At 62.3% G+C, this 24,669-nt stretch overlaps 5 protein-coding genes across 5 annotated transcripts; all 5 read right to left on the bottom strand.

Moving 5' to 3' along the window:
- Positions 1 to 1,259: 1,259 nt before the first annotated feature.
- On the bottom strand, positions 1,260 to 6,083 carry LMJF_12_1190 (conserved hypothetical protein; the record flags this gene model as incomplete). Its single annotated transcript, XM_001681676.1, has 1 exon — positions 1,260 to 6,083. One exon carries the CDS (start codon positions 6,081 to 6,083, stop codon positions 1,260 to 1,262), a length of 4,824 nt encoding a protein of 1,607 aa, XP_001681728.1.
- A 1,716-nt stretch (positions 6,084 to 7,799) lies between these two features.
- LMJF_12_1180 (conserved hypothetical protein) lies at positions 7,800 to 10,436 on the bottom strand (the record flags this gene model as incomplete). The annotated part of the gene is made up of 1 exon (XM_001681675.1): positions 7,800 to 10,436. One exon carries the CDS (start codon positions 10,434 to 10,436, stop codon positions 7,800 to 7,802), a length of 2,637 nt encoding a protein of 878 aa, XP_001681727.1.
- A 901-nt stretch (positions 10,437 to 11,337) lies between these two features.
- Positions 11,338 to 13,512, bottom strand: LMJF_12_1170 (conserved hypothetical protein; the record flags this gene model as incomplete). The annotated part of the gene is made up of 1 exon (XM_001681674.1): positions 11,338 to 13,512. One exon carries the CDS (start codon positions 13,510 to 13,512, stop codon positions 11,338 to 11,340), a length of 2,175 nt encoding a protein of 724 aa, XP_001681726.1.
- Positions 13,513 to 15,705: 2,193 nt separating this feature from the next.
- On the bottom strand, positions 15,706 to 18,549 carry LMJF_12_1160 (conserved hypothetical protein; the record flags this gene model as incomplete). The annotated part of the gene is made up of 1 exon (XM_001681673.1): positions 15,706 to 18,549. One exon carries the CDS (start codon positions 18,547 to 18,549, stop codon positions 15,706 to 15,708), a length of 2,844 nt encoding a protein of 947 aa, XP_001681725.1.
- Positions 18,550 to 20,247: 1,698 nt separating this feature from the next.
- On the bottom strand, positions 20,248 to 23,610 carry LMJF_12_1150 (hypothetical protein; the record flags this gene model as incomplete). Its single annotated transcript, XM_001681672.1, has 1 exon — positions 20,248 to 23,610. The coding sequence occupies one exon, from the start codon at positions 23,608 to 23,610 to the stop codon at positions 20,248 to 20,250; it is 3,363 nt and encodes a 1,120-aa protein (XP_001681724.1).
- Positions 23,611 to 24,669: the final 1,059 nt, after the last annotated feature.

Raw genomic sequence — 24,669 nt, 5'->3', positions numbered from 1 at the left:
AAGGCCCTCACACACACATACACACACACAGTGCTGGTGCCAGTGCTGGGGCCCATTTAGAAAGAGTGGGCGAGAGAGCGACAAGGCGTTCCTTCGGCACCATCAGAGACAGGAGTGCACGAGGCGAGCGTGAGCCCTCGCGCGCACAGCGAAGACGACACGCGGAGGGAAGCCAAAACGTGCCGCTGTTCGCGGCACACTAGCTGCGCAAGGAGCGACACACTGCTACCGTCTCAGTCAGCGTGTCGGCGTGCTGGGCAAGATATGCTTTCCTCATCACCAGCGCGAACGTGCGACATCTCCAGCGGATAAGAAATAGAGGAGCCGGGAGCGCACGGGGGGGGGGAGGGAGCGGCATACGCAGCGTGTGCCATCAGACACGGCAGATGGTGTACATTAGAGAAGCGAAGACACAAGTGTTACTGTGAAGAGACAGCAGCCCTGTCCGTGCGTCCGCGCCTACCCAGCGTGCGTCATCCCCCTCCGACCCCCATGGGCTACAGCGGTGAAAGATGCTGTGAGATAGTGAGAGGGCGAGAAGCGCAGCACACACAGAGTGCATCAACAGAAGCGGTGCCCCGTGGTCACGGTCGACAAGAGCAACATCTCACTTGTTTCTCCGTCGGCTGACACATACTACGCCATCCATTGACGAGCGAGAGCATGAAGGGTAGCTGGCGGACAATGCTGATGAGTGATAGATGATGATGGGTGCCCAACACGGCAGCCAGCTGCGTAGCACAAACAGAAATCGTTAAAAGATATGAGAGGGCTCACATGAAAGAGACAGCGGAGAAGAGATCCTGTTGGGCACGTCAGCATCACGACGCGAGCTCAGCACTTCCAACCGGTAGCCTGACCAGCACACGTCCCGGTTCATGAACAGCGATGATTCCAGCAGTAGGAAGAGAGGCAGAAGGGCCTCCCGTCGCCCACCACCTATGCCTCACTTCACATGCATGCTCGACTCCACCGGCGCCGTTGCGTCCTTCGACAAGCCTTTCCTTCGTTGTTTCCTGTCGCTGCTGCTGAGAGCCGACTGTGCGGCAGCCGCAGTAGCAGCCTCTCGCCAGTGCTCGTGCACTCACTCGCGCCCCGTCGAGGGGCAGTAAACAGACATTGCAAGGCTGCGGGCACGCGCAGAGTGAGGAAGACACGGCACTCATCAACACGCCAAGGCGCACGCCCACTCATCACCCTCCACCTCCCCTCCTTTTTGGTCGAGACAACATGCAACTGAGTCTCAGCCTTTTCCGACGCTACGGGAGACGCACGACCTGATCTGCCACCGCGATGAGATCGTCATCGTGGGTGGCGCATATCGCGCCGCGTACAATACCAGAGTCCAGCAACTCGCGCCACTCGCCCAGTATTTGCAGCTTCACCTCCTTGTCCAGACTCGCGGTGGGCTCGTCCATCACGAGCACGGTGCCGCCGCGCCGACCGTGGAACAGAGCGCGTGCCATCATCAGTCGCTGCGCCTGGCCAATGCTGAGGCGCACCACACCACCACCACCGGCGCCGCCGCCTCCAGTGCCTGCAGACGCGAGTGGGGACGACGAAGCCCCTGCTCCGCTGTCAGCAATGTACGTCATCAAGCCTTGCGGAAAGCGATGGATATACTCGCAGTGTGCCCAGGCAGCGCACTGCGCAATCTCAGCCAGCAGCTCCTCCTGCTCGAGGGATACGTAATTCTCAAGGCTGATGTTGTGCGCGATCGTGGCCCCGGAGAAGATCACGGGGCTCTGCGGAACAAAGCTGAACAGCCGTCCGCGAAGGATGTCGCGCGGAATCGAGGCGACGGACAGCTGCTCATAAACCACCTCCGACACGGCAGATGCAGCTGGGGTCGACGCGGCATCGTGCAAGCCGGCTGGCTCCAGCTCGTCGGAGGAGTGCGCCAGCGTGAGCACGATGTCCGGAATGACCGCAGGGGATGAAAGATTGAAGAGTGCCGCCCCTCGGTCAAGCGCTTCAGCGCCACCTTGCTGTTGCACCTCGCCGCCGCCAGCACCCCTGCTGGCATCGTTGTCCTTGTCGAGGATGTGACTAGGCGTCTCGTAGTGCGTGTACATCCCCAGCAACAGACTGAGCAGCGTAGACTTGCCGTGGCCGCTAGGCCCTACCAGACACACCAGACGGCCTCTACTGCTACAGCTGCACCTCGTCCTCTGCGGCGGCGAGGCACTCGACGGCGACGGCGACGGCGACGACGACGGCGACGCATCGCGGTTGCCTTGGAGCACAAACGAGCACGTGATGGGATGTGAGAACACCGGCACCGTAGGGGTAGTGGGATAGCAAAACTGCACGTTCCGCACTGTCACGGCGTGCACAGTACCGCTCGTGAGCAGCGCCAATGTGGCCGCCGCTGCAGCTTCACAGTCAACATCGGAATCGTCGCTGCATGGCGACGACGAGGGACGGGCATCAGCGCCACGGCCGACATCGTCCTCGGACGAATGGTTGCTCAGACACGCATCTGTCGCTGCACTCGCGCTGCCCGGCGGCAGAGGTCGAAGACTCTTGGATGGCTGCGGGTCCTCTTGCGGTGACCGACGCCTCCGCCGGCAAGAGAGATAGCATGGTCGGTTCGGACAGCGGTGATGGTAGTAGGGCTTCCGTGATTGGCGTCGTCTATTGCCACGGCAGTCTTCTTTTACGATCCCCATTGTTGCAAGCCTGCTTCGTACAAGTCGAAGATATCCTCGAAGAATGCGAATAGGTGGGGCGCGCGTGACGCACCAGCAGCAGTTGTGCTTCAGAATGTGCATCCACCGCAGCATGAGCGACGGTGGAGATGTCGTGACTGTGTGGGAGTCGGCAGGGCGCAACGATTGCAGCAGGTAGCGCCCCTGGCCGTAGCGAGGCGAGCCGACCTCCCCGGCACGTGTCGCACAACCGGTACCGGCATCGTGAGATTTGTCCTTGTCGCGGTCGTGCTCGTCCGCCTCGCCGCGAAAGCCGAAGCCCCTCGCGTAATCGGCCGTAGTTGGCTCCCACCGTCGTGCATCCAGCACCTTTTCCAGAATATTCGCCTTGTATGCGTTCAGCAACACCACCTCCGCGACGCGACGCCCGTCGACCACCGCATCGACCGTGTCGCCGATGCACCGCATGGCCTCGACAAGCCTATTCGACAGACTCAGCGCATCGACACTGCAAAACGCCATTGAGGCGCCGTAGCTGGCAACGAGCGTTGGCAGTACCCAGTCCGCGAACGTCATGAGCGCACCGCCGAGCGCCGGCAGCAGGTGGCCGTACGCCTGAAACGGCAGTACCAGCAGGCCTTGCAGAAAGGTTGATGCTTCTGTCGCCCCTGCCATGGCGCCACACGCGCGGGTATGGTGCGTCCACCACCGCATCAGGCTAAGGTCCGCCGCGTACAGACGGAGCTGCGGCAGCACGGCTACAATGTCTAACCCACGCAACATCACGCCGCCTTGCCGCGCATTGCTCTCCGTGTTCTCCTCGACCTGCGCGTCGAGCTCCGCCGTCCCGCGTACAACGCCGCCCAACTCGTCGCCGCGCAGCCACGGCGGGAGCACTCCTCCGGTGCGCTGAGCCACCTGCACCCATTGCTTAATGCGTTGTCCGATGCATTTTACGGTGAGCGACACCGCGACCGTGGCGCCCACCAGCAGGCGTGCGCGACACGGCAGTTGATGGACGGCGTGCTGCATGGCAAAAAGCGACATGACGAGGCTACAGATGTAGTGGTGCACGTGCACCTCCACGCCCTCGATATCGTTCACGTAGTAGACAATCTGCTCCACCTCGTCGAATGAGTGCGTGTCGAAGAACGCGAGAGGCAGGCGCGTCAGGGCCTCGTAGAGCTCTGCCTTCGCGGCGTTGCGCCGGTGCGAGGCTGCCATGTTTATGTACGCGTGTGTGGTGCGCGTGAGCACCGTGTTCACAGCCAGACGCATACACTCGAGCAGGCATAGGGAAAGGATGCGCTGCTGCGTAGACACTGCACCACCGTGGGACGGTCCGCTGCCGCTGTCAGAATGGCTGCCCGGTGGCGACAGCGCCCCGTGCGTGCGATAGTATGTGTCCAGGTTGGAGCTGATGGCCTCGCGCGCCACTTGCCCGCTCGCCGCCACGCGGGAGGAAAGGCATGTCAGCCCCGTCAGCACGGCAGAGGAGACCATCTTTGCCACGCTGCTGGTGTACATGTAGGAAAAGAGACTTCGCACGTGCAGCAGCTCCATCAGCCGCCGCCGCAACAGCAGAGCAGCTAGTGCACCATTCAACTCCGCCCAGCATGCCCGTGGCGAGGCCACGCGGATAGGCGTGTGCGTCGCGCCCACTAGTACACATTCCTCACGGCTGCGCGGTGGCACTGAGAGGGCGAGTGGACTGTCGCCGGCACCGCCGCACCGTGAATGGTTGCCATTTCCTGCACGGCGGCAGCTGAGATGCACGCCCGCTGCCATCGACGCGGACGAACTAGCCGCCGCAGGTGCTGCGTGGTCGTCGGTAGTACTGACAACCTCGGGAAGCACCATTGGGTGTTCATGACAGTGAGGCTGCCCAGACGCACACCCTTCGCCGGTGCCGCTGCTCGCGTCCGCGACACCCAGGTACCAGACGTTGTGCAGCTCCTCTTCAAAAAAGGCGAGTCCGGCCTGTACGCCGTGCTGATACATGGCCTTGCTGTGTCCCTCAAGCTCCTCGAGCGCGCCTGCGCAGCGCTGGACGTCCTCGTGCACGATAACCGCATCGTACACCTCGCGCACGAGAGACAAGTACCACGTCAGTGCTACACATGCCACGGCGACGCGTGGGTCTGCGTAGCAGCTGGGTGAGACGCCGCTCGAGGTGGGACTTGTGACGCAGTGGGCTGTGGTCGCTGCCGCCTCGTGTGAGACGTTGCGGCTGCTATTACCCCTCCCTCTAGGCGGCAGGACGCGTGTGCTGTAGGCGGCGCAGAGGCCGCCTTGGCAGCTGCCCGCATCGCCAGCATTCTCGAAGACCTTCGCAATCTCAGCAACAGTGCAGCCGAGCAGCAGCTGCCGCAGCTCGGTATACGTTACGGAGTAGCGCACCACGTCGGTCCACAAAAAGTGCATCACCCTCCACGGCTCTGCCACCTCCGCCGGCTTCTCCGCCGTGACAAGCGACGCTGCATATGACGCCACACCCGGCTGCCTTTCCGAGCTCCCCCCTGGCTCCGTCATGACGGGGAACGCGGCCTGGTCCGACAAGACAAGCACCGTCCCTGCACCGTGCGGAGCGGCATCCGAGGGGAGCCGGTGAAACGCGCGCCGGTCCCTGCCCCCCTGTGCCGAATTGTGGCCGACGAGCTCAGAGCTGACGAACCAGCCAAGAGCGGCGACGTTCGTTGGCGCACCAGCGCGCTTGCGCGGCGCAGCTCGAACCGCCTTCTCGATAAGTGCCCAGTAGCTGCACAACCGACGCACCGCCCGTGTTGAGCTTCGTGGCAGGAGTGATTGCCCGGTCTGCACCGACTCCATCTCCGGTGGTGACGGCACCTGCGCCGTCGCGAATTGCCGCGACGTCAAGAAGTCACTTGGCTCCTCTGCATCCGCTGCATTCTCGTCACAGTCCTGCGTCGCCTCCGCCTCGGTCTTCGCACTGACCCGCATCGCGCGCCGATGGCGCAGGTAGAGGGATGTCGCTTGCATCATTTCCCAGCCAACAAGGAGAAGTGTGAGGTGGACGACGAGGGGGCCGTCGACATCCGGCGGGAGAACCACTGCGCACGCTCGAGTGGTCGCCAGAGCCTCGTACCACGCGTGGAACAGGCGCGCGACCGCACACGGGAACAGCGTTGACTCGCGCACCCCGTCGCCGTTGCGAGCGCGTTCGCCATCACTCTGTCCAACGGCCTTCGGGGTGGCCGCATACGCGCTGTGCAGGGCACGAAGAAACGAAGCGTTAATCCACGTCGAGTTGGACGACAACGCGCTTGAAGGCGACGGGCCGCACTGCTGGCCTTGGATGCCGGGAAGCGCGGCCGCCGCTGTCGACGGAGCGCCAGTGCAAATCGTCGGCGGCGAACGAGACAGCGACGGTCTGTCCACAACGTCGCTACTGCTCGGCCCATGAAAGTACATCTCTCACGCACGCACGCGAGTTCGGCGGATGGCCACTGCAGAGAGGAGCGGGAGCGGAAAGATGCGGAATACAGGCGACCCTGCCAAATCCCTCAGCAGAAGTGAGCAGTCCAACCGAAGGGCCCGCCGCGCAGCCCAGCACAGCACCACCTCGATGACGCAGAGCACGAAGAGTGGCCGACGGAGCGGGGAAGACACAAACGCAAGGATGTGTAAGTAGCAGCGGCTACGAATAGCGTCCAGGCCCTAGCCCTTGCGCGGGTCGCCTCAGCCACGTGAACCGGACACGTTTTTCGTCAGCAAGAGGCGCCGAACGCTCTCCCGCTGTCTGCTTTGCTTTATCGTTGGATCAGAGTTGCAGCACCCGCCACGCACCCACGCACACACGCACGGTGTGGGCACCGGCGATCAAGCAGGACCGCGCAAATGGGGGAGCGCAGGTGGAACAAGGGAGGAGAGCCCTGCAACGGACACGGGGAGCCGTCTGCCGGGTGGGAAGCGGTCAAACAAGAGCGCGAGACGAGAGCAGCACGTAAGCGTGTACGCCTCTCCGTTTTCGAAGGTTGTTGTCAGCAGGCGGGCCAGCGGGAGAGAGGCGGAGCCGGTCGGGCGAAGAGAGAAAAGAGCCGTGCACGCGTACCCGTCAGTGAGTGGGGGGGGGGAGGAGGGGGGGGGGCAACAGGGACGACGGGAGCGATGCAAAGTGACTGCGCAGCCAGCCCACGCTAAAGCCTAACAGATTTAGCGACAACTCCTTCTCGAGTAAGGACGACGACTACCGTGCAGAGCCGAGTCGACAGCGTCGTCGGAAAGCACAAGCAGCCAAGAGGCTGGGGAGGGATGAGGCGCACCCCCTCTCCCCAGCGGCGACGAGGAGAGACAGCACGGGTGCAACAGTGAAGGACCGCCCGCTGTCGGTGTCTCTGGCACTTGAGGAAAACGGGCAGCCTAGCCTGCAGAGCGCTCGCCCGCCACTCACGCACAAAACGCGCTCCTAGCGTGCACGCACGTCTGTGAATGCGGGCCGAGCCTAACACCGTACTGACGGGACGCCGACGAATTCGGTAGATAAGACAAAATAGCGAGACGTCATGCACCGCGACTCGTCTTCATACCCGCGTGGAGAACAGAAGCAGCACGCAGGCACGTGCATCCATGAGTTGAGGAGTACGGGTGTGTGGAGGAGACGTAGAGGCGGCAAGGCAGAGGTGTGAAGGTGTGAGAAGAAGGGGTAAGGCCGTATAGCAAACCGAGAGATAGAGAGACAGCGGGATCTCGGACATCAAGGCGACCAGGGGCAAAGTTGGCGCGTCGGCGGTAGCACGGCGCGCTGCGCTTCATCGGCTGCGACCTGTCGCTGTGCCGCCGTCGACCCACGTAACCGATGAGGGCGCGGCTCGCACTGACACCTCTCGCGCTTGCGCACAACAGAGAAGGAGAGACCATGAGCATTCCGGCGGCTGCCAAGGCAGCTCTTCTTTTGCGTGTTCCGCGATATATGCGCACTTACACACCATCACACCGCCAACTCGCACGGCGAGAGTAATCGCCCCCCTCTCCCCTCCTCCTTCTTTCTCCCAGAGGTACCTTCGGCAACGACACGGCACGCAGCACAGGCAAGGCAGGGCGCAGGCGTCCTCAAGAAGCATCGCACGAGCGCTGTCACCGCAAGTGCCCTTCCTCCTCTCCCACTGCCCTGTTGACAAGCACGCGGGGTTACATGAACGGGTAGTCATCCTCGGCATAGAGAAGTAGCATGTCGTCTTCTGCTGCCTTAACACGCTTGCGGTCGCCTCCGACATCCTCGGCACTGGCGCCGGCGCCACCGTCTGTACCCATCACGGCGCGGCCGCTGCCAACACCGCCACCGTCCTCGCCACGCCCACGCCGCCTGCTCGGACCACCCCCGTCAGCCATGAAAAACGGCAGCACGTTCTGGGCGAACGTCATATTTTCCTCGCAGAAAGGCTCGCCGTCTGGGTTGGTGATGAGGGTGGCGATGTACTTGCCGTTGCGTTCTGTCCCGCATACACTGTAGGCCAGCCGCATGCTCTCCTTTACCTGTCGCTTCAGCGGTGGGCAGCGCGTCAAGTCCCAAAGCACTGAGTGCGCGTAGAAGATGACATCAGGCGTGTTGCTGCCACCGCTGCCATCCGACTCGTCGCAGCGGATGTAGCCGCGCTGCTCCTCCGCGTCGTACGTGCGCACGCAGCCAGTGTAGCGAGTGAGGGCCGTGGAGGTAGAACCGACGGGGCCAAGAGGCTCCACCGCACTTGACGCTTCTCTGCCACCGCCCTCAGCGGACGATGAAGAGGGAGGAGGAGGAGGAGGGGGTGGTGGTGGTGGCCTTGAGGGGGCGCCATACGGTGCGCTGGTCTTCTGGCCGATGGCACCAGGGAACAACGGATGGAACCAGCTTTGCTCCAAGGGCATCGCCAGCTGCACTGCCGGCACACCCCGGATGAACTCGGCTCGCAGCAGGCGGCCGTTTCCGCCACGCGCGGCGTGGTTGCGGGTGACGATGAAGCTCATGCGATCCCCAACCCGAAGGCCGCCGCCGATGCCTTGATCCACTTGGTACTGGAGAAGCCGCGCGGTGGCACTGGTAAGCAGCGAAGCAGCCGTCTCCGCCCACGCGAGCTCCTCTGCTGTGGTTGGCGGTATGGAGACGCGGTCGCCAGCGTCCGCCGGCCGAGTCGTCGACACAGGTGTGGCCCCGAGAACGCCTACCTCGTTAAGCACGGCGCCGGCTATCGTTGCCTGTCCATCTCTAGCAGCCGTGACGCCTGCTGCGACTCTGGGGAACGCGGGTGTCAGCGCCGAAACTTCAGCCGGCGCCGTGCTGCTCGCGTCCGCTGCCGTTGCAGCGTCCGTCATAGCTGTCGTCGTGCCACTGATCGGTGCCCCATCTCCGCCAGTCGGCGTTGAACTGTCGTTTGCAGCCCCGACACGATACGCAGCGGCGACGGAGGGCGGCACCGGCATGCCACTGCGCAGGTAGAAGGCCCGGAGCGCTAGTCTCGTAAAGGAGAGGGCGATGCTGCTAATGATGAAGAACACGTCCGGGCCGCCCACGTCTGGCGAGACAAAGCCGAAGTTCTTCGGGTGGCGATACATGACGCAGGCGCCGGTGTACACGCGATCGAGACCTGGAGGCATGAGGGCAAGCTGCTCAGCCGCCGTGAGAGTGCCACCTCGCTGTGGTGCGCGGGCAACGCCGAAAGGTCGCTGAAGAAGCGGCCCTCCTGCGGCAGACACTGTCTGGCCACCACTGACGGCTGCATGCCCGGTACCGCGCGCCTGAGATCGACCTTGTGCATAAGAGGGAAGTGCCTGGTCGTCGATCGGACCTTCGCCATGCGGACCCGCTGCTCCGGAGACGGCGGCTGACGACGCCCCAGCCTCCACCAGCACACCTGTTTTGATGCCCGCTGTCGCCTGCGCGGTAACGCTCGTCACTGTCGCAGGTACGGTCCCCTCAGCAGCGGCGTCATCGCTGACCGACAACCCGGTGCCACAGCGGACTACACCGACACCGGGCCCGATTCCGGCACCTGCGCTGCTCGCTACAGGACGAGCATGAGGCAGGTTCGGCTTACTGCCGCCGCCGACAGGCTGCCCAGAGTACGCCGTCTGTTGCTCAGTGCCGGCTTTCTCGGTCGCCTGGATTTCTGCCACACAGCCGGCGTACTTGGTGGCCTCCTTTACCGCGTCGTCCTCGGCGTTCATCTGCAGGTCGAAGCCGCTTTCCGCATCCGTGACATCACAGCCGCCGTCGCGCCGCTTGTGAGCGTCGTGGATGCCCCGTCGCCTGGCCGCAAAGTGATCAGCACTTCCGCCATCCACCTCATCGTCCACTCTGCGAAAGACACTGCCAGAGGAGACCTCCGTTGTGCGTGCAGGCGCCAACGTGTAAGCTGGCGGACGCGCATGTGCCGTCAGCGGCGATGAAGTGCCGTCATCAAGGTCCTCGGCGTCCAGAACGTCAGCGTCTTGCAGGTCTCCCCACTGCTCGGCAGCCGCAGCGCCTGCAGTGTCCTCTGACGCGGCGGGTGCCGAGCGACCGCTTGACCGCACGATGGCCGCCGTCGCCGCCACAAAGGCTGAAGGGAGAAGGTGACGCCGATAGCTCGTGGGCCCGCCTCCACCACCACTACCATTGGCGGCGTTGGTACCGCCTCGCTGGGCACTGCGTTGACCTCCGGTGCCCTCGGCGGTGCTGCTGAGCATGCCCGCCGCCTCGAGCATGAGCTCCTCCTTGAGAGAGGCCGGCCCAGTGTCAATAAAAGCATCTGCGGGGAGCTCATCGAAGAGAACATCGAAGATGTTCTTGGAGGTCAGCTTCGGCGGCATCTTCGCTTTTCTACTTCGTGTGACTACCACTTGTGTCGACGTGTGTGTGTGTGTGTGTGTCCTCCGCCCTCTGCGTATGTGGAGAGCTCCAGCGACGAAGAGGAGAACGAGACAGCACAAACACGCGAGAGCGCGCGCGATACGAGTTACATAACGTCAAAACCGGTGAAAAAGGAAAGGAAGGCAGGAGGACGTTGATGGCAGCGATGAGGAAGAGTAGGGCACTCGCCATCGCGTGCGCTCCACACAGCTCGACGCACAACAGGGGTTGGTTGTTGTTGTTGTTGTGGTGGTGGTGGTGGTATTCGGCATCGTCGTGGGCGCTCACCCTCGGCTGCGATCGGCATCACGCGCACAAGAAGGACGCAAAAGAAAGCCGCTCGTGTGCAGGTGCACCGTTCACTGTTCACTTCTCTTACATGCCGATGCCACCGCCTCCTCTACGCCGCTGCAGGTTGCGCATACGGCGTGCCGCGACTGTTGGCATTTGGAAGGAGGCGAGAGCGTGGGGAGCACCCAACGAGAGTACACAGCACGCTCATGCGCGTTCCCGGGCGTTGGTGCACATCTCTGTGGGTGTGTGCTCCCCTACCTTTGTCCCCCCCCCCTTTATTTGTCTCCTTCTGCCTGAAAAGACGCGCACGGGAATAATGCACCGCTTGCGCGGTGACGTATAAAAAGCTGGAGGGTCTGCAGGAGCAGAGGGCCAGTGACGCCGCGGGACGGCGGCAGTGATAATACTGGTGGCGGTGAAGGCAACGAGGCAGAGGAGCACAGAGAACGGAGAACGTGCGCATGGGCTCTCTTTTCCGCTCACTTCGCAACGCTCGTCAGCAACAGTTGTATATCATGACGGATTTGGCGGCGGGGCATTGCGGAAGCAGGAACGACCCCGCTGACCTCACTTTCTACCATCGCTCGAGGTGCCAGAGGTACTGCGACAAGCATCGTCACCGCTGTCGAACGGAGATTGCAAGTTGGGCCCCGACGACGCAGGGCTGCCCAACGACCTCGCCGCCCGGGACGTTGGGACACGAGCAACAGTCCCGTGCAGGAACCCAGATGATGCCATCCGCGGCGGTCGCGGCGGTAGTCCATGGAGCGGCGTGCTGATTGCTGACGCCGGGTCGGCCCTTAGCGAGGACTGAAGCAGCGTCGATCGAGTAAGCGACTTCGCACCCGCGTCACGGTTGCTGTCAAAGGTGCCTAAACTGCCGGAGTGCGGGGGTGCTACCTCTGTGCTAGGAGCCGAGGCAAAAGGCGGCATCGGCCGCAGCGGTGGTGTGGAGGGCTGCTCGGATGTCGCGCTGTTCTGGACACCACGATTCTCGTTGGCAGCGCCACCGGCGGTGCTGTTGCTGCTGATACCCCGGCGTTCTGGGTCACCGCCGGCGTCGCTACTGTTCCGGGCGTTTCCGAGCGACTCTAGACGGCTGTTCTGCGCATTCGCCGCGCCCGCTACGTCGCTGTACGCGGTAGCCGAGTCGTCATCGTCGCTGTCCTCGCCGAAAACAGGCCACGGGAAGTCGTCCATGTTCGGGAACACCATATCCTCGAACAACAGCACTTTCACAATGTACGACGCGGTCTTGCTCATGTCTGGTAGCAGCCTTAGAACTGCATTCAAAATGCCATCATGCGAGGCTACCTCCTGCGTGAACTCCAGTCTCAGCTGCGGAGGCTGCGGCCCACCGAGCCAGAACTTGCGCGTCGGCGGCGGCCCCACGACGAAGCGCATGCGACCCGCCAACTCAAGCACCTTGATACTGAAGATAATGTCCGGCACGCGGATGTCGCGGTACAGGACCGAGAATCGAATCTTCAGCGCAAGCCCACCGCGGTAGAGCACATCGAAGTCAAACTCGGTATCGCCGCACGTCGACGACACCGGATCGCTCACGTTGCTGATTAGCGGGATCTCGCCTCCGACGTCCAGCAAGTCGAGGAAAATGTTGCCGCGCAGCTTCGGCGGCAGCGACTTCGACACCCGCGCTAGTTTCTTCTTCAGCTTCTCTTCCAGTAGGTCGTGCAGCGTGTTGGCGCGCGAGTTCTCAAAGAAGAGACGGGCGATGACGAGGTTGAAAACGTCCACCTGGGGCAGGTGGGTGATGAAGTCGTGCCACTGAACTGACTCTGGCGTCGACTGCAGCAGATTGAGCCATCGCTCCTGCACACGCCGCGTTGGGAACTTGATTGCCACGCACGTCCATTTCGACAGCGGCACCTCCTCCAACGCCCCTGGTGGCAGCTCCCTACCGCGGCGCCCTGCCGAGGCACCAGAACTGCAATACTGCAAGTTCGACGCCGATAGGGGGGAGGAGCCACGGCAGCGCGTTGCGGCGGTGTTAATGCCCATCAAATCGTGCTGGTAACCTAAACCTCTTGCCGCCGTGTCACAGTGATCCCACCTCTCGTTGTACGCCTCGTACTGCATACGCTTCGTCCCCACCGCGAACTCCTCCTCGGTTATCGGGTTGCGGTCACGCCGAGATCGGCGGCACGGGTGCTCCATGATGGTCTCATGCGCCTGATGCTCCATGATACACCGCAGTCGCTCCTTCAGGATAGCGTTCGGGCATTCGAGGAAGAGTGGCATGTCGTCCTTGTGGTTCAGGACGGTGCACTTGCCTTTGATGGCAGCATAGCGCGTGCTCTGGTTGCGGTGGCGGTGGTACTTGGAAATGCGTTGCGAGGTGGCGACGATGCAGGCGCGGTGGATGCGGCCCAGCATGTGCTCCGAGACAACCTCGTGGCGGTGATCTGGAAGCGTGCGAAGCTTGTCTACCTGATATACGTCGATGGTGCTGCCGTAGAAGACCATGCGGCATGGAATCGCATCGCCGACGATGCCGTTGTCGAAGCGGACCATCTTGCAGAGTGTTTCTACCTTGGCGGGGGCCACCACCGCGGCCTCCTTGGCGACAGCGTCAAACTCAGCGTGCTTGCGTGCCTTCTTGAGCACCGTGTCGGAGAGAACGCTCTCGGTTTTACGAAAGATGATAAAGCAGAGTATGAGGAAGCTCGTCGCACCACCGACGGCACCGTAGAAAAACGCCAGCAGCGTGAAGATGCCCATTGCTGCGGACTCGGCGAAGGAGGGTCAACGCTGGCAAGCGATGGGAGGGGGGGGGGCGTCGTAGACTGTCCCTCGAGCAGAAGATGGTGGGCTGACCCAAACACGTCGCCGCACGCCTGCACTTGCGCACGTGCAGACTCCGACACGAGCGCGCTTAGCGTAGCGCACAAAAATGAAAAAAATCGATGTGGGTAAGACAGCCAGCGCGACGAGCAGCAAGATACGCCAACACACATCGGAATAGAACTCCAAACACACAAACACCACGCTGACGCAGAAGTTCGCCGCAGGGGTGTGGCGGCCTCCTCTTGGAAGCGCACTGGCCAACGCACGCGCACGCAGCAAGGCAGCCAAAATACAGAGTGAGAGAGACGGATCGCAACGCGTTAGGGAAGTCGCGGTCGCTTCCGCACATCTACATGTAGATATATAGATGAGTCCTCCCCCTTCAGAAGGAGAGAAGTGCCGCGGCGTACCGATGCGCGTAGGTGGGCGCTGGCGCAGTCACTTGAACGCGCGCGCGCGCACGACAGCGCAGCGGACACGAAAAGTACCGAGACGGGGAGATCACATAAAGCGAAGCGCTCCGCACCTCACGACGGTGCAAACGGTTGGATGCAGGTGCGGTGACGTGTGGAAGGGTGTAGAGTAACTACCGCAGGGACGTTCAACGCGGCATGGCATCGCGTGAGGGACACACAGGGAGAGTGTGTGCGCAGGTCCACCGGTCCGCGGCCGTGTGCAGCCCGCAATGACACGCCGTGCCCACGCAAAAGAGGGAGACGGGAGAGGATAGGAGGGAATGAGAATCGGAGGTGCGGGAGAGCGACGGCGAAGAAGATCCATACACCCACTGAGGCCACTCCAAGCACAACGAGGAAGAGCGAACGGCTTAACCCGTCCTTCACCAACTGACGCCGCCATAGTCTAACTCGCCTCGAGGACACACCCCGTGAGGACAGGCGGAGTGGCTGCACGCGCGATACCGGGGACCGTTCCGGTGACGCGGAAACACAAAACAGCGATTGGGCGTAACCGCGAGTACGAGTGCATCACGTACAGGCTCCCTCAATAGAGCGATACTCGACTGTGCGCATTCTGTGCTCCTTCTCCGTTTCCGTATCAATCCTGCGGAGCATCCCCGTGAGCGCGCCGCTGTCCCTGCGCCGTGTCTGCCGGCCGCCGAATCGCAGACAGACGAAAGTGGGGGAGAGGAGCAGCGGCGGCTGCAAACAAGGCAAGCACATGGCAGCAAGCATGGCGGCACGAGAGAAGAGCGCAGCGGCAAGGCGGAGGCGGCGAGCAGGAACACGCACGCACACGCGAAGCAAACCACGACGGCAAACACCCGAGCTGGCCGCACACATCCGCATGTCTGCAGCAGCATTGCCAACTGCACATCAGCCGTTGCTGCAACGTCGTGCAAGGTCTGTAGGAACGGCAGAGGAGAGAACTAAGAGCACACAGGCACAGACATGGCCACAGCACCAAAGAGATTTCGTTCCTGTAACGCGTCTATTTCTCTGCCCGTCGAATGCCAACTTCACTCTACCCGGCCCATCAGAGGCCCCATCGCCTGGTGCGAAGCAGCCGTGGACACGTGCGCGACAGCAAGGCGCTGGCTGTCATCTGAGAGCATCGCCTCCACCTCAAGCTCTCCCTCTTCACCTGCTTCACAGGACGCCAAGTGCTGCATCTCACGGGGTGGGGGCCAGGCGCCCTTCAGAAGTGGGTGGTGAGGGCCGGGCGGGATATGTTCGAGTCCCCTTGGACACTTCGTCCATGACATGTATGGTCCAGGACTATGCACTGTGACAAGCCACTCCGACGCCACGCCATCCAGGGCCTCCCTGTTGGCATCTGTAGCGATACGTCTTTCTGGACTCCCCCTCCCCCCTCCCCGACGTCGCAGGTAGGTGACCCTGTCCACACCAAAAGTAGTTCCGCATTTAGCAGGGAATAAGGGGCTCCTCGGCTTTCGCAGAAAGCCGGGTACAAAACCCCGGATACGCCACAGGCTGGAGCGTGCCCGCCCGCCTGCCTGCCTGCCAACCCCGCCCCCTCCCTATCAGGAGAGGGTGGATGAACAGACACACGAAAGCAACCTTGAAGAAGGCAGCAGCTGTGTATACGAGCCGGGCGAGTTGGCCACCGCAGCGACCTCAGGCCCGCGCAGTCCAGCATACCATGGCCTCAGCTCTTTTTCTTTGACCGCGACACAGACTCGCGGGTCATGTCTTTGCCCTTTACCTTGAGCAGGTTCTTCAGGTTGCGCATGGCAGCCGAGGTGACAGAGCGCTTCTTGGATGCGCTGCTCATGACATTGTCGGACTCGCTGTTGCAGGTGTTGTTGTCGCAGAAGAGGCCGTCGTCCATCGCAGAGGTGGACATGGGAATGCTCGACACCGACGCGCTGCATGAACCGGAACGATTCCCCAGGTGCGTGGCAGACAGCCAGGTTTGATCACTTGCACGATCTGGAGCTGCACGACCTGGCGGCAGCGTCGGTGAATCGCGGGTCCCTTGCGACCCTAATCTGCTGGAGTGTAAAGCGGGGATCAGTGGAGAGCGAACGCCGCGAGATGCGTTCGCATCACAGCTACTCGTAAAAGAGCCCGTGTTGCCGTCGCTGTCCCCCGAGGCGGGTGCTGGAAACTTCGCACCGACGCCAGCATGCAGCCTGCTGCTCACCGATCGACCGTCGAGAACTACAGGCGGCAAAGAGTCTCTGCTGTCGGGGGCTACGGCGCCCTTCGACGCGTGCCCTGTAGAGGCAAATAACGGCGTCGTCGCTGTGCTGCAGACGCTCGATTTCCACGGAGTCAGCTGGCTCCGGTGGCCACTGGTGACCTGCTGCTCTATGCTCCTCTCCGCTGCCTTGCCTTCTGGGCTTCCGTCGTTGCTGCCGGCGCCGCTGGCGAAGCTGCCACCGTGTGGTGCGCCGCTGATCTTCGCGGCACGTTGCCAGTCAAACGCACGCACGCGCAGGTCGGTGAACGAGCCCTTTAGTGACTTCACGACGCTCGGGAGAGGGAAGTCGTCCATGTACGGCAGCACCATGTCGGAGAAGAGGTAGAGCTTGACGAAGTTTGTCAGGATGCCGCTGAGGTCTGGGAGTGCGGTCAGTATGCGGTGCAGCACGCCCTTCCCAGAGGCGCAGCCCTGGTGCACCTCGAGCCGGATGATCGGGGGTTTGTGGGCGCCAACCCAGAACGTCTTCGACGGTGGCGGCCCGATACTGACGTGCACGGTTGCCTCTAGCTCCAACAGCTTCACAGAGAAGACGACGTGTGGGATTCGGATGCCGCAGTAGGTGAGTGCTAGTCGGAAGAACAGCGAGAGACCCTCCTCGCCACCCTTGTAGAAAAGGTTGAAGTCGAAGCCGACCTCGCCGTTGGCCGACACCCTTGGCTCCGACACGTCGCTGATCCAAGGAATCTGCGTCCCGATGAGGAGGTCGTCGAGGATGAGGTCACCGCCGAGGTCGCGCGGAAACTTCTTCAACGGCAGGCTTCGCAGCTGCTTTCGAATCAGCTCGATCAGGGTGTCGGAGAAGGCGGCCAGGCGCATGTTTTGGAAGAAGAAGCGACTGAGGAACGTGTTGATGGTGTCGGGGTTGGGCAGGGTCTTGGCGTATTTGTGCCACGCATCTGCTTCCTTGAGCCCGGACAAGAGTGTGTGCCACCGTTCGCACTCGCGCGAGCGCTCAAACTTGATAATGACGCATGACCAGCTCGCCATGTCGTTCATCATCCATCGCCGCTGATGATGAGAGCGAGCACGGTGGGCCTGCTGTTGACGTCTCTCAGCAGCGGCGTCGCCGCCCTCACTGTCGGCGACAGTGAAATCTTCGCCATCATCCACGGCGTCGGAAGAGTCGGTGCTGTGGCCAGCAACTCTTTCCGTCGATCGGGCGTTTCTGGGTGTGCAGGCTCCGCCAGCACCATGTGAACGGGAGGTGGAGAACGGCACCGAGTGGCCGCAGCTGTCTGCGAAGGTGCTGTTGCCTGTTCGGCTGCTAAACGACTGAGGCAGCGGCGTGCCTGAGTCGAAAAGCGGACGACCATCCACGGTGCGCCATATAAGTACCCTCCCAGTGAAAACCGAATCAGCGCCGCCACTGCCAGCCATCAAATTCGCAGCCGTGGTCTCCGAAGCGCCGGACACTGCCGCACCACTTCCGGCTACGCTCCGCCGGCTCATCGAGCCCTTCGCGGATGCCATCGATTCATTCAGGGTCCCCTCCCAGTGCTCGGTCACCTGGGCACCACTGCTGGCAAATCCGCCGCTGCTGAATGACCCCGGCAAGCCGGGCGATGACGGGGCCTTTGAAGACGCCTTTGCAGAGGCGACTTCGCCGGCGCTGGCTCCACTGGCGCCGCGATCACCGGTACCTGGTTTCAGTTGATCGGCCGCGGCTGTCGCCGTCTTTTTGCTGGCGTTAAACTGCCTCACCTCCATGACGGTGGTGTTCAGCACGTACACCTTGCCCTTGCGATGCTCCACCACGTTGACACCGGTGGCGGTACGAAAAAACTTGGACTCGCGGCGCGCATCCTTCGACTTCGAGTGAACGTTTCCGAAGCCTGTCGAGCCAGACGCCATGATACCGCTGCTGCTGTCTGTCAAGTGCAGAAGCTGATAGACGGTGACCATATTGTTCTCCAGTGAAAGCAGGCACTCGATCGGGGGGCCGATAGTTCCATCTGGTCTGTACCAGCTCATCATACACGTCGCTGACGCCGTGATTGGCTTCACACGCATGGGGCTTCCTTGAAGGCCCTCCAAGTTCTGATCGACAGCCGCGCCATCAAATCGACAGAATGGGGGCGACGCCGATGCGCCGTCGCCATCTTGCATGCCAGGCGGTTGCGCCGCCATTCCCTCGACGAGGAGGGACAGAACTGGAATGTGCGCACACACGCTCTTGACGCTCCACATGAGGTGCGGCAGTGCGGCACTGCCGTAGAGAATCCATACGACGACGGCGACAATGCCGCTCACCCAACCGTACGCAAACGCCAACACCTCCGCCATGTCGGTGCACCGAAAAGCGACGAAAAACGCAATGCGGAGAGGCGTGTCGGGAGGGGACGGGGGGGAGGGGACGGGGGAGGGGGGAGGGGACGGGGAGATGAAGAGCACCAGCAGCTCACAGCAAGCGTTGCGGAGCGAAGCGCGGTGGTTCAGCGGCGCAAGTGCGTGAAGGGCGGGTCACAAGAACTCGTCTGGTACCCCCTTCCTCGTTGCACCGCCATGCGTACACCAACAGAGACGGATACCGGCGGCTCCCTGTGTAGGCACGGTCAGCCAGAGTAGAATCCAAGGCGAGAGCGCAGGAATTGGCGCCGGTGTGACGCGTCGACTCTCTCTCTCTCGCGCGCGCGCGCACGGCTTTGCCTGCCGTTGGCCTGACGCCTCTTCGTTCCCACAGCGACAATGCATGCAAAGTTGTCTGCGACGACCTGCCTGTGCCGTGGAAAGGTGTGCGTGAAATGCGCACCACGTACGACAGCGAACGCGCGTGCGCACGCGTCCGACCTGGAGGAGGATGTGCAGAGGCCCACCTCAAACAACGTCCGAGAGCGCACGTACAAAAGAGAAAAACCCAAAGCAGAAGAGAGCAGAGCGCAGCAGCCGTCTCGTTCTCCTCGCTCACGTGTGTGTATGTGTATGTGTGTGTGTGTGTGTATGTGTGTGTGTGTGTCACCTGCTGTCCGTACCTTACCTACGTCCGCAGGTGTCGAGGAACAGGGAAGAGGGGGAGGGGCTGACGTGGGTGGCACAAAGAGACGGCGGCAAGCGTAGAGGGACGGAGGCAGACAGGGGAGTTGGATGGGTGAGTTGCCGTACCGTTCTCGTTGCAGTGTGTGCACAGGGGAAGACCCGAACGGGCACCGTGAAGGAAAAGTACCGAGGGCAACGCACGGGGACTCGATGGGAGCACGTGCATCCGTTCGACGAAGTCGAAAAGGGGGCCATTGGCGGTGGCAGAGCAATAAACAGGAGGCGTAGCACTGCAGATAGACTCGTGGACATGTGCTTGAAGGAGGAGCGAGCACACCCGAGACTGTGCTGCAGCCTAGGCAGAGAAGAGCTGCAAGCTGAGCGTGTTGTAAGGGTCGGGCCCATCACGCGCTACCATTGCTCTTCTAGCTAGACCAGCACGCGCGTGGCAACCACCGCAATGAGCCAGCTTAGACACCAACTCCTACAGTGGCCCTCCTCTCCAGCACTCACTACTGACAGACACTGTGCTTAGTGGAAGTCGACGGCTTGTTTTTTTTTTCTGTGTGCAGGCTTCCGCTTGCTCTGGACAGAGCCGTGATGTCACGTTTCTGCGTCTAGCTAGTATGACGGGGGGGGAGGGGGGGGGATCGTTGATGTGTTGGCGGAGAAGGGGCGCTCCTCTCCCTCGCAGTGTAGAGAAAGCGCATGCCGTCGATACAATGACTTCGAAGGCAAGCGCACACACACACACATACAGACACACACAACCTTCACGTACGCGTGTGTGTCTGTATGCGTGTGTGTGTGTAAGAAAGAGAGAGGTTTGTCGGATGGCCGAGGGGCGGTCTGGCTTCCTCCGTTCGAGGTACGGACCGCCGTGACTGGTCGGACACGCGAATGCGCCCACGCTATCCACCGCCATGCAGCCTAGAAAGGATGCGGGAAGGAGAGCGCGTGCGCAGACAAGGCGTTTGTGCCGGGTGGCGCTTGGCGCTGGCTTCGGCACTACGCTACGCTGCTGCTGCCTGCCATCAGAAGCTGCCACGATTCCCGCAGCTTCCTCATCCAGTCCGCCCGCAAGAGCTCATCCTTGAGAGACACGCGGTCGTAGCGGTCACGCGCCATTGTGGCGGCCATGCTGCCATGCTTTGCAGGAGTGCCACCACGCGCCACTGCGGCATCCATCCTGTCACAGTCCGTCGCACACACCCGCCCCGCGGCACCGTGGCGACACATCGCGGCCTTCCTCTCGTCCGCGTAAAAGCGGCGGTGAACCTCCGACATCCCGCGCAGATAGAGGATGTACTCGTGCCGCAACGCGCACCGCATGCACGTCTGCAAATACACAAGCTGCGTTGCCACCTCGAGATGCAGCACATGCTCGCCGCTCTCTAGACGCCTGCGCAGGGCGGCAGCAGAAGGCGCTGTGCTCGAGCGAACGGCATAGGTGGTCGCGATCCTTGTTTGATATCGCTCACCCTCCGGTGCCGCAGTGTCACCCCCGTACGAAGCCAGCACATCTCCCGGCAGTACCAAGCGCCAGGGCGATAGAAACGCTGACACCGGCGAAGTAGTCGTGGGCGCCGAGCTCTGAGCGCTGCCGCCGTCGCCGGGTTGTGTAGTACGTGATGTGGTCTCCTGGCGCGCACCTGGACTGCTGGTCGGAGCTTCGTCCAGTCGGACAAGAAAGAGTGGCGTCGCCGCATACCGGGCGAGGCTCGCATGCGTGCTCATCAGCGGCGCTCGCAGCAACTTTTCAGGCCACTGGCCACACGCGACAGCGCGCTGCACGGCGCCCTGAGCGCCTCTCTCGCCTGCAGGCTCGATTTCCTGCGCGGCTGCGGCACCGCACTGGCGAGAAGAGCTGGTGCAGGGTATTTCAGGTGTCCATCGCCTCGCGTCAGAGATACGGTTGCAGGTTTGCTGTGCCACTCCGGGCAGCAGGGTCGAGCAGTACACCGCATCGCTGGTCGAGTCGCTGGGCTGGCCAGCGACAGGGTGCTGATCGCCTCCATCCTTCAAATCACCTTCGTGCTCGAAGGTGCTCTCATGCATCAGCCACTGCACCGCCGCGTCACATGCGAGCATAGATGTCTGCATGAGCACCTCAAGGAGGTAGTTGCGGCGCTCGACAACGAAAGGAGCGGCGTGAGAGAGGTGGTGGCGCCGCAGCTCGTCGACGGCCTCTACCACGGCGAGCGTGGTACGTTGGAGATAATAGAGGTAATGATATAGGCAGTCCGCGTACACCTGTCGCGAGACCGCGTGCAGACGCATGCCGAGAGACGGCACAAGACCGCTGTGTGGCCGCGGGGCACTCTCACCTCCTGATCGACGAGTCACGCGAGATGCATCGTGCGGCTCCTGCCGCCCCGGGGCCGGCAACGCAGATGACGCGCGCAGCTCACGATCCACTCGCACCGTCATCGGCGACACGGAATCGCCGGGGTGGAGCACTAATCGCCTTGTACGCGAAGGGATACTGCCTGCCTCGGCGTTGCGCCTGGCCATGATCCTCGCGCGTGGTGTCGCGGAAAACGACGAATCACATGGCGGGCAAGGCGAGGGAAACGCGGCCTCTGTCACGCACGGCGCCGATTGAGAGCGGCGGCGAGTCCCGTCAGCGGGCGTGGCAGATCGATGCGCACGGCAGACCTGCTGTTTGCCAGGTAATGCTGGAAACGCATGGCGAGGGGCAAGCGTTCGATGCGCGGCCGCGTTACGCACGGGCCCCCATGCTCCAGCGGAGCGGCGTGGGTCTGCACGCCCAAAAGTCTTGCGGCTTTGGGCAGCCGCTGAGCGCGCGCGAGTCGGCACAAGCGCGCTGGTGGCATCCCTCGTAGCGCCCGCGCTAGATGACGGCGTGGAGATAGGGACGCGAAGCAGCCGCGGCAAAATCCTTGATGGCGGTGGCTGAGGCTTGCACACTGGAGAGCCGTTCAACGCTGCTGCTTCGCTTTCGGCTCCGAGGGCGAACTGCTCAGATGTCTGTCGAAGTGACTCAACAGAGAGGCGCAGCGATGGACGCTGCTGCCCACGCGGATGGCGATCTTGCTGTGCACCGCCGGTAACCTCGGGTGGTGGCGCAAGAATGTCGACTTGCCCCTCGCCCTCACAGCTGGCTGTGCGCACACCGGTGTCCTCATGGTGAGCAGCGCTCTTCGCAGGCGGGACGGTCCTTTTGAGGAAGGGGGCGCTGCTGCTTCGCGTGGTCTCCCCGTCGACGACTGTTCCGGTTCTGTCGGAGGATGTGTGCAACACTGCCTGCTTTTCTGGCGTTGAGCTACGCTTGTTGTCACAATCGCTTTCTGCCGTGCTGGCCGACGAGCTCATTCCATGTGCCGTGTAGTGCGGAGACACAAGCGCCTCTGCTCGGCAAGCGGCGACGGCCATGTCGCCGGAGCTGTCAACACCATCATGCGGCGAACGAAGTTTTGGCAGGGCCCCCGAGATGCCAGAGGCGCCCAGCGTCCCGTTCGCAGCCGCAATCGATTCACCCTGTGCCCGCGACGCGACGGGAGCAGCCACCTGTGATACATGAACCGCTAAAGGCGCCCAGTCCGAGCGCACCACGTTCAGAAACTGCTGGAGCGCCGTCCAAACCGCCTCTCGATGCATAACAGCACGTAGCGCGACGGCGAGCGCTGCCTTGTACCCCCTCAACACACGCTCCATCATACCCAGCAGGGAGAGCGGAAAGGCTGCCGGCGTGTGCTGCCGCTGCTGCGCGCAACTCTCTGTAAGGGCGCTATGACTGACCATGGCGGCACGTGACGACGGCTGCGGCCGTGGTGGGCACGGTGGCGGACGGGGATGGCTTTCCTCTGCATGGGCGCAGTTCACGATGTCGACTTTGTAGATCATGTCGGGGGCGTCTGTGGTAGACGGGCAGGGGCTAAGAGCCTTGACATGCCGATCCGCTTGTGCAGCCGCGAAGCAGTCGTCGACAGCTATGCGCTTCGCCCCCCACTGCAGTGGTGTTCTCACAGCTGCTGCGTTGTCGGTGTGCCCGTCTCGGTGTCTCTCGCTGTCCCGCGTAGATGCCTTGATGGGATAGTAGCACTCTGATTTTGAAACCTCGACCACCTCGAGGCTAGGAGTGCGGGAGATGGTTGCCACGGTGGCAGGCCTTGTCGTGGTAGTGCTTTTCAGTCCGACCCCTTGCAGTGTGGGCGGAGGCGGTGATTTAACTTCACGGCAGATACCAGCTTTGGGGGATGCCCGGTCCCCTAATAGAGGCACATTGGAGGTGGATTCGTTGCCGATGGATTCCTTAGCGGGCGTGCCCTGTGCAAGGTGGAACAGGTACGTCTCTATGAGGTGCACATCCATGAAGGGGAGCTTCACCTCACGCAGGAGGTGGCGCATGCGACTGATCTGCTCCGCTATCGTTGGCGAGGACAGTGAAGTCTGTGACGGTCGACGCGTAGGACTCGCTGCACCAGCGACAGCAGCGGTGGCGATGCCATCGGCGTCTGCACCGTGCCCGGAGTGCACGCACCACAACATTTGTGAGGAGGGGGCTCGAGTCAATGAGCTTAGCGCCCGTGTCTTTGTCGGCGAGGCACTGTTGGATCGGCGAGGACAGAGTCGCGTCACGGCTGCCTCATTCGAGGCATCGTAAACTGAGGAGCTCACTTGCGAAGACAGCCGCTGCCCTTGTTTGGGCGGCGTGAGCTCTCGCGCTGGCTTTGACCGCGATCGTAGCGAGCGCGTCTTCACCGCTTCAGGGCTGTAAGGCGCTCTGCGCTCCTTGGCGGCGGCGCCAGGGGTGCGAGTGGTGCTCATTGGCAGCCCTCCACAGACAACCGATCACGTGGTAAGAGGGGAACACCACAGCGAAGGCGCACACACAAACACACAGCGCCGACGCGACCAGGGGGAGGAGGGGGGGCGTCGTTCTGCGAGGCGAAAGCAGAAGGAAGGCAAACGAAACAAACACGCACAGAGAGCAGAGTCCCAGTCCGAGAGTCGAGCACGGGGTATGCACCCCGATCGCCTGTGCTTGGCCTGCGATGCACGCGTTTGTTTCCTCTCACCCTCGTTTGTGCGGAGCAGCCTAGCGCATGTAGTTTTGTGTCTTGTATGGAAAAGGTTATGTAGAGGTGAATCGATGGATATGCCGCCCGTGTGACCACTTCGGCACGTGGGGAGTACGCTCACACGGAAGCGCAGAGGCACGCGAGTTGCGCTGCACGTGATCTGCAGCCGCGAGTCTACTTACCGCACGACAGTGCCAAACGACCAGGCGAAAAGAAAAAAACGAAACAAAGCAACAACAAGAAAACGAGCACGCGCGTGTGTTGGTGTGTGCGCGGTAGTCGTTGGGAGAGGTGTGGCGCACCTCCAGCAAGACGCGTGTGTGGGTGTGTGGGTGTGTGGAGAGGAGAGGGGGAGATGGGGAGATGGGGTGCTCACCTGAAAACG

This window comes from Leishmania major, chromosome 12 (genome assembly GCF_000002725.2).
Source record: "Leishmania major strain Friedlin complete genome, chromosome 12".
NCBI classification, from domain to species: Eukaryota; Euglenozoa; class Kinetoplastea; order Trypanosomatida; family Trypanosomatidae; genus Leishmania; species Leishmania major.
Note: the sequence above shows the minus strand (reverse complement) of the source record. Positions and strands in the feature narration are given on the sequence as shown.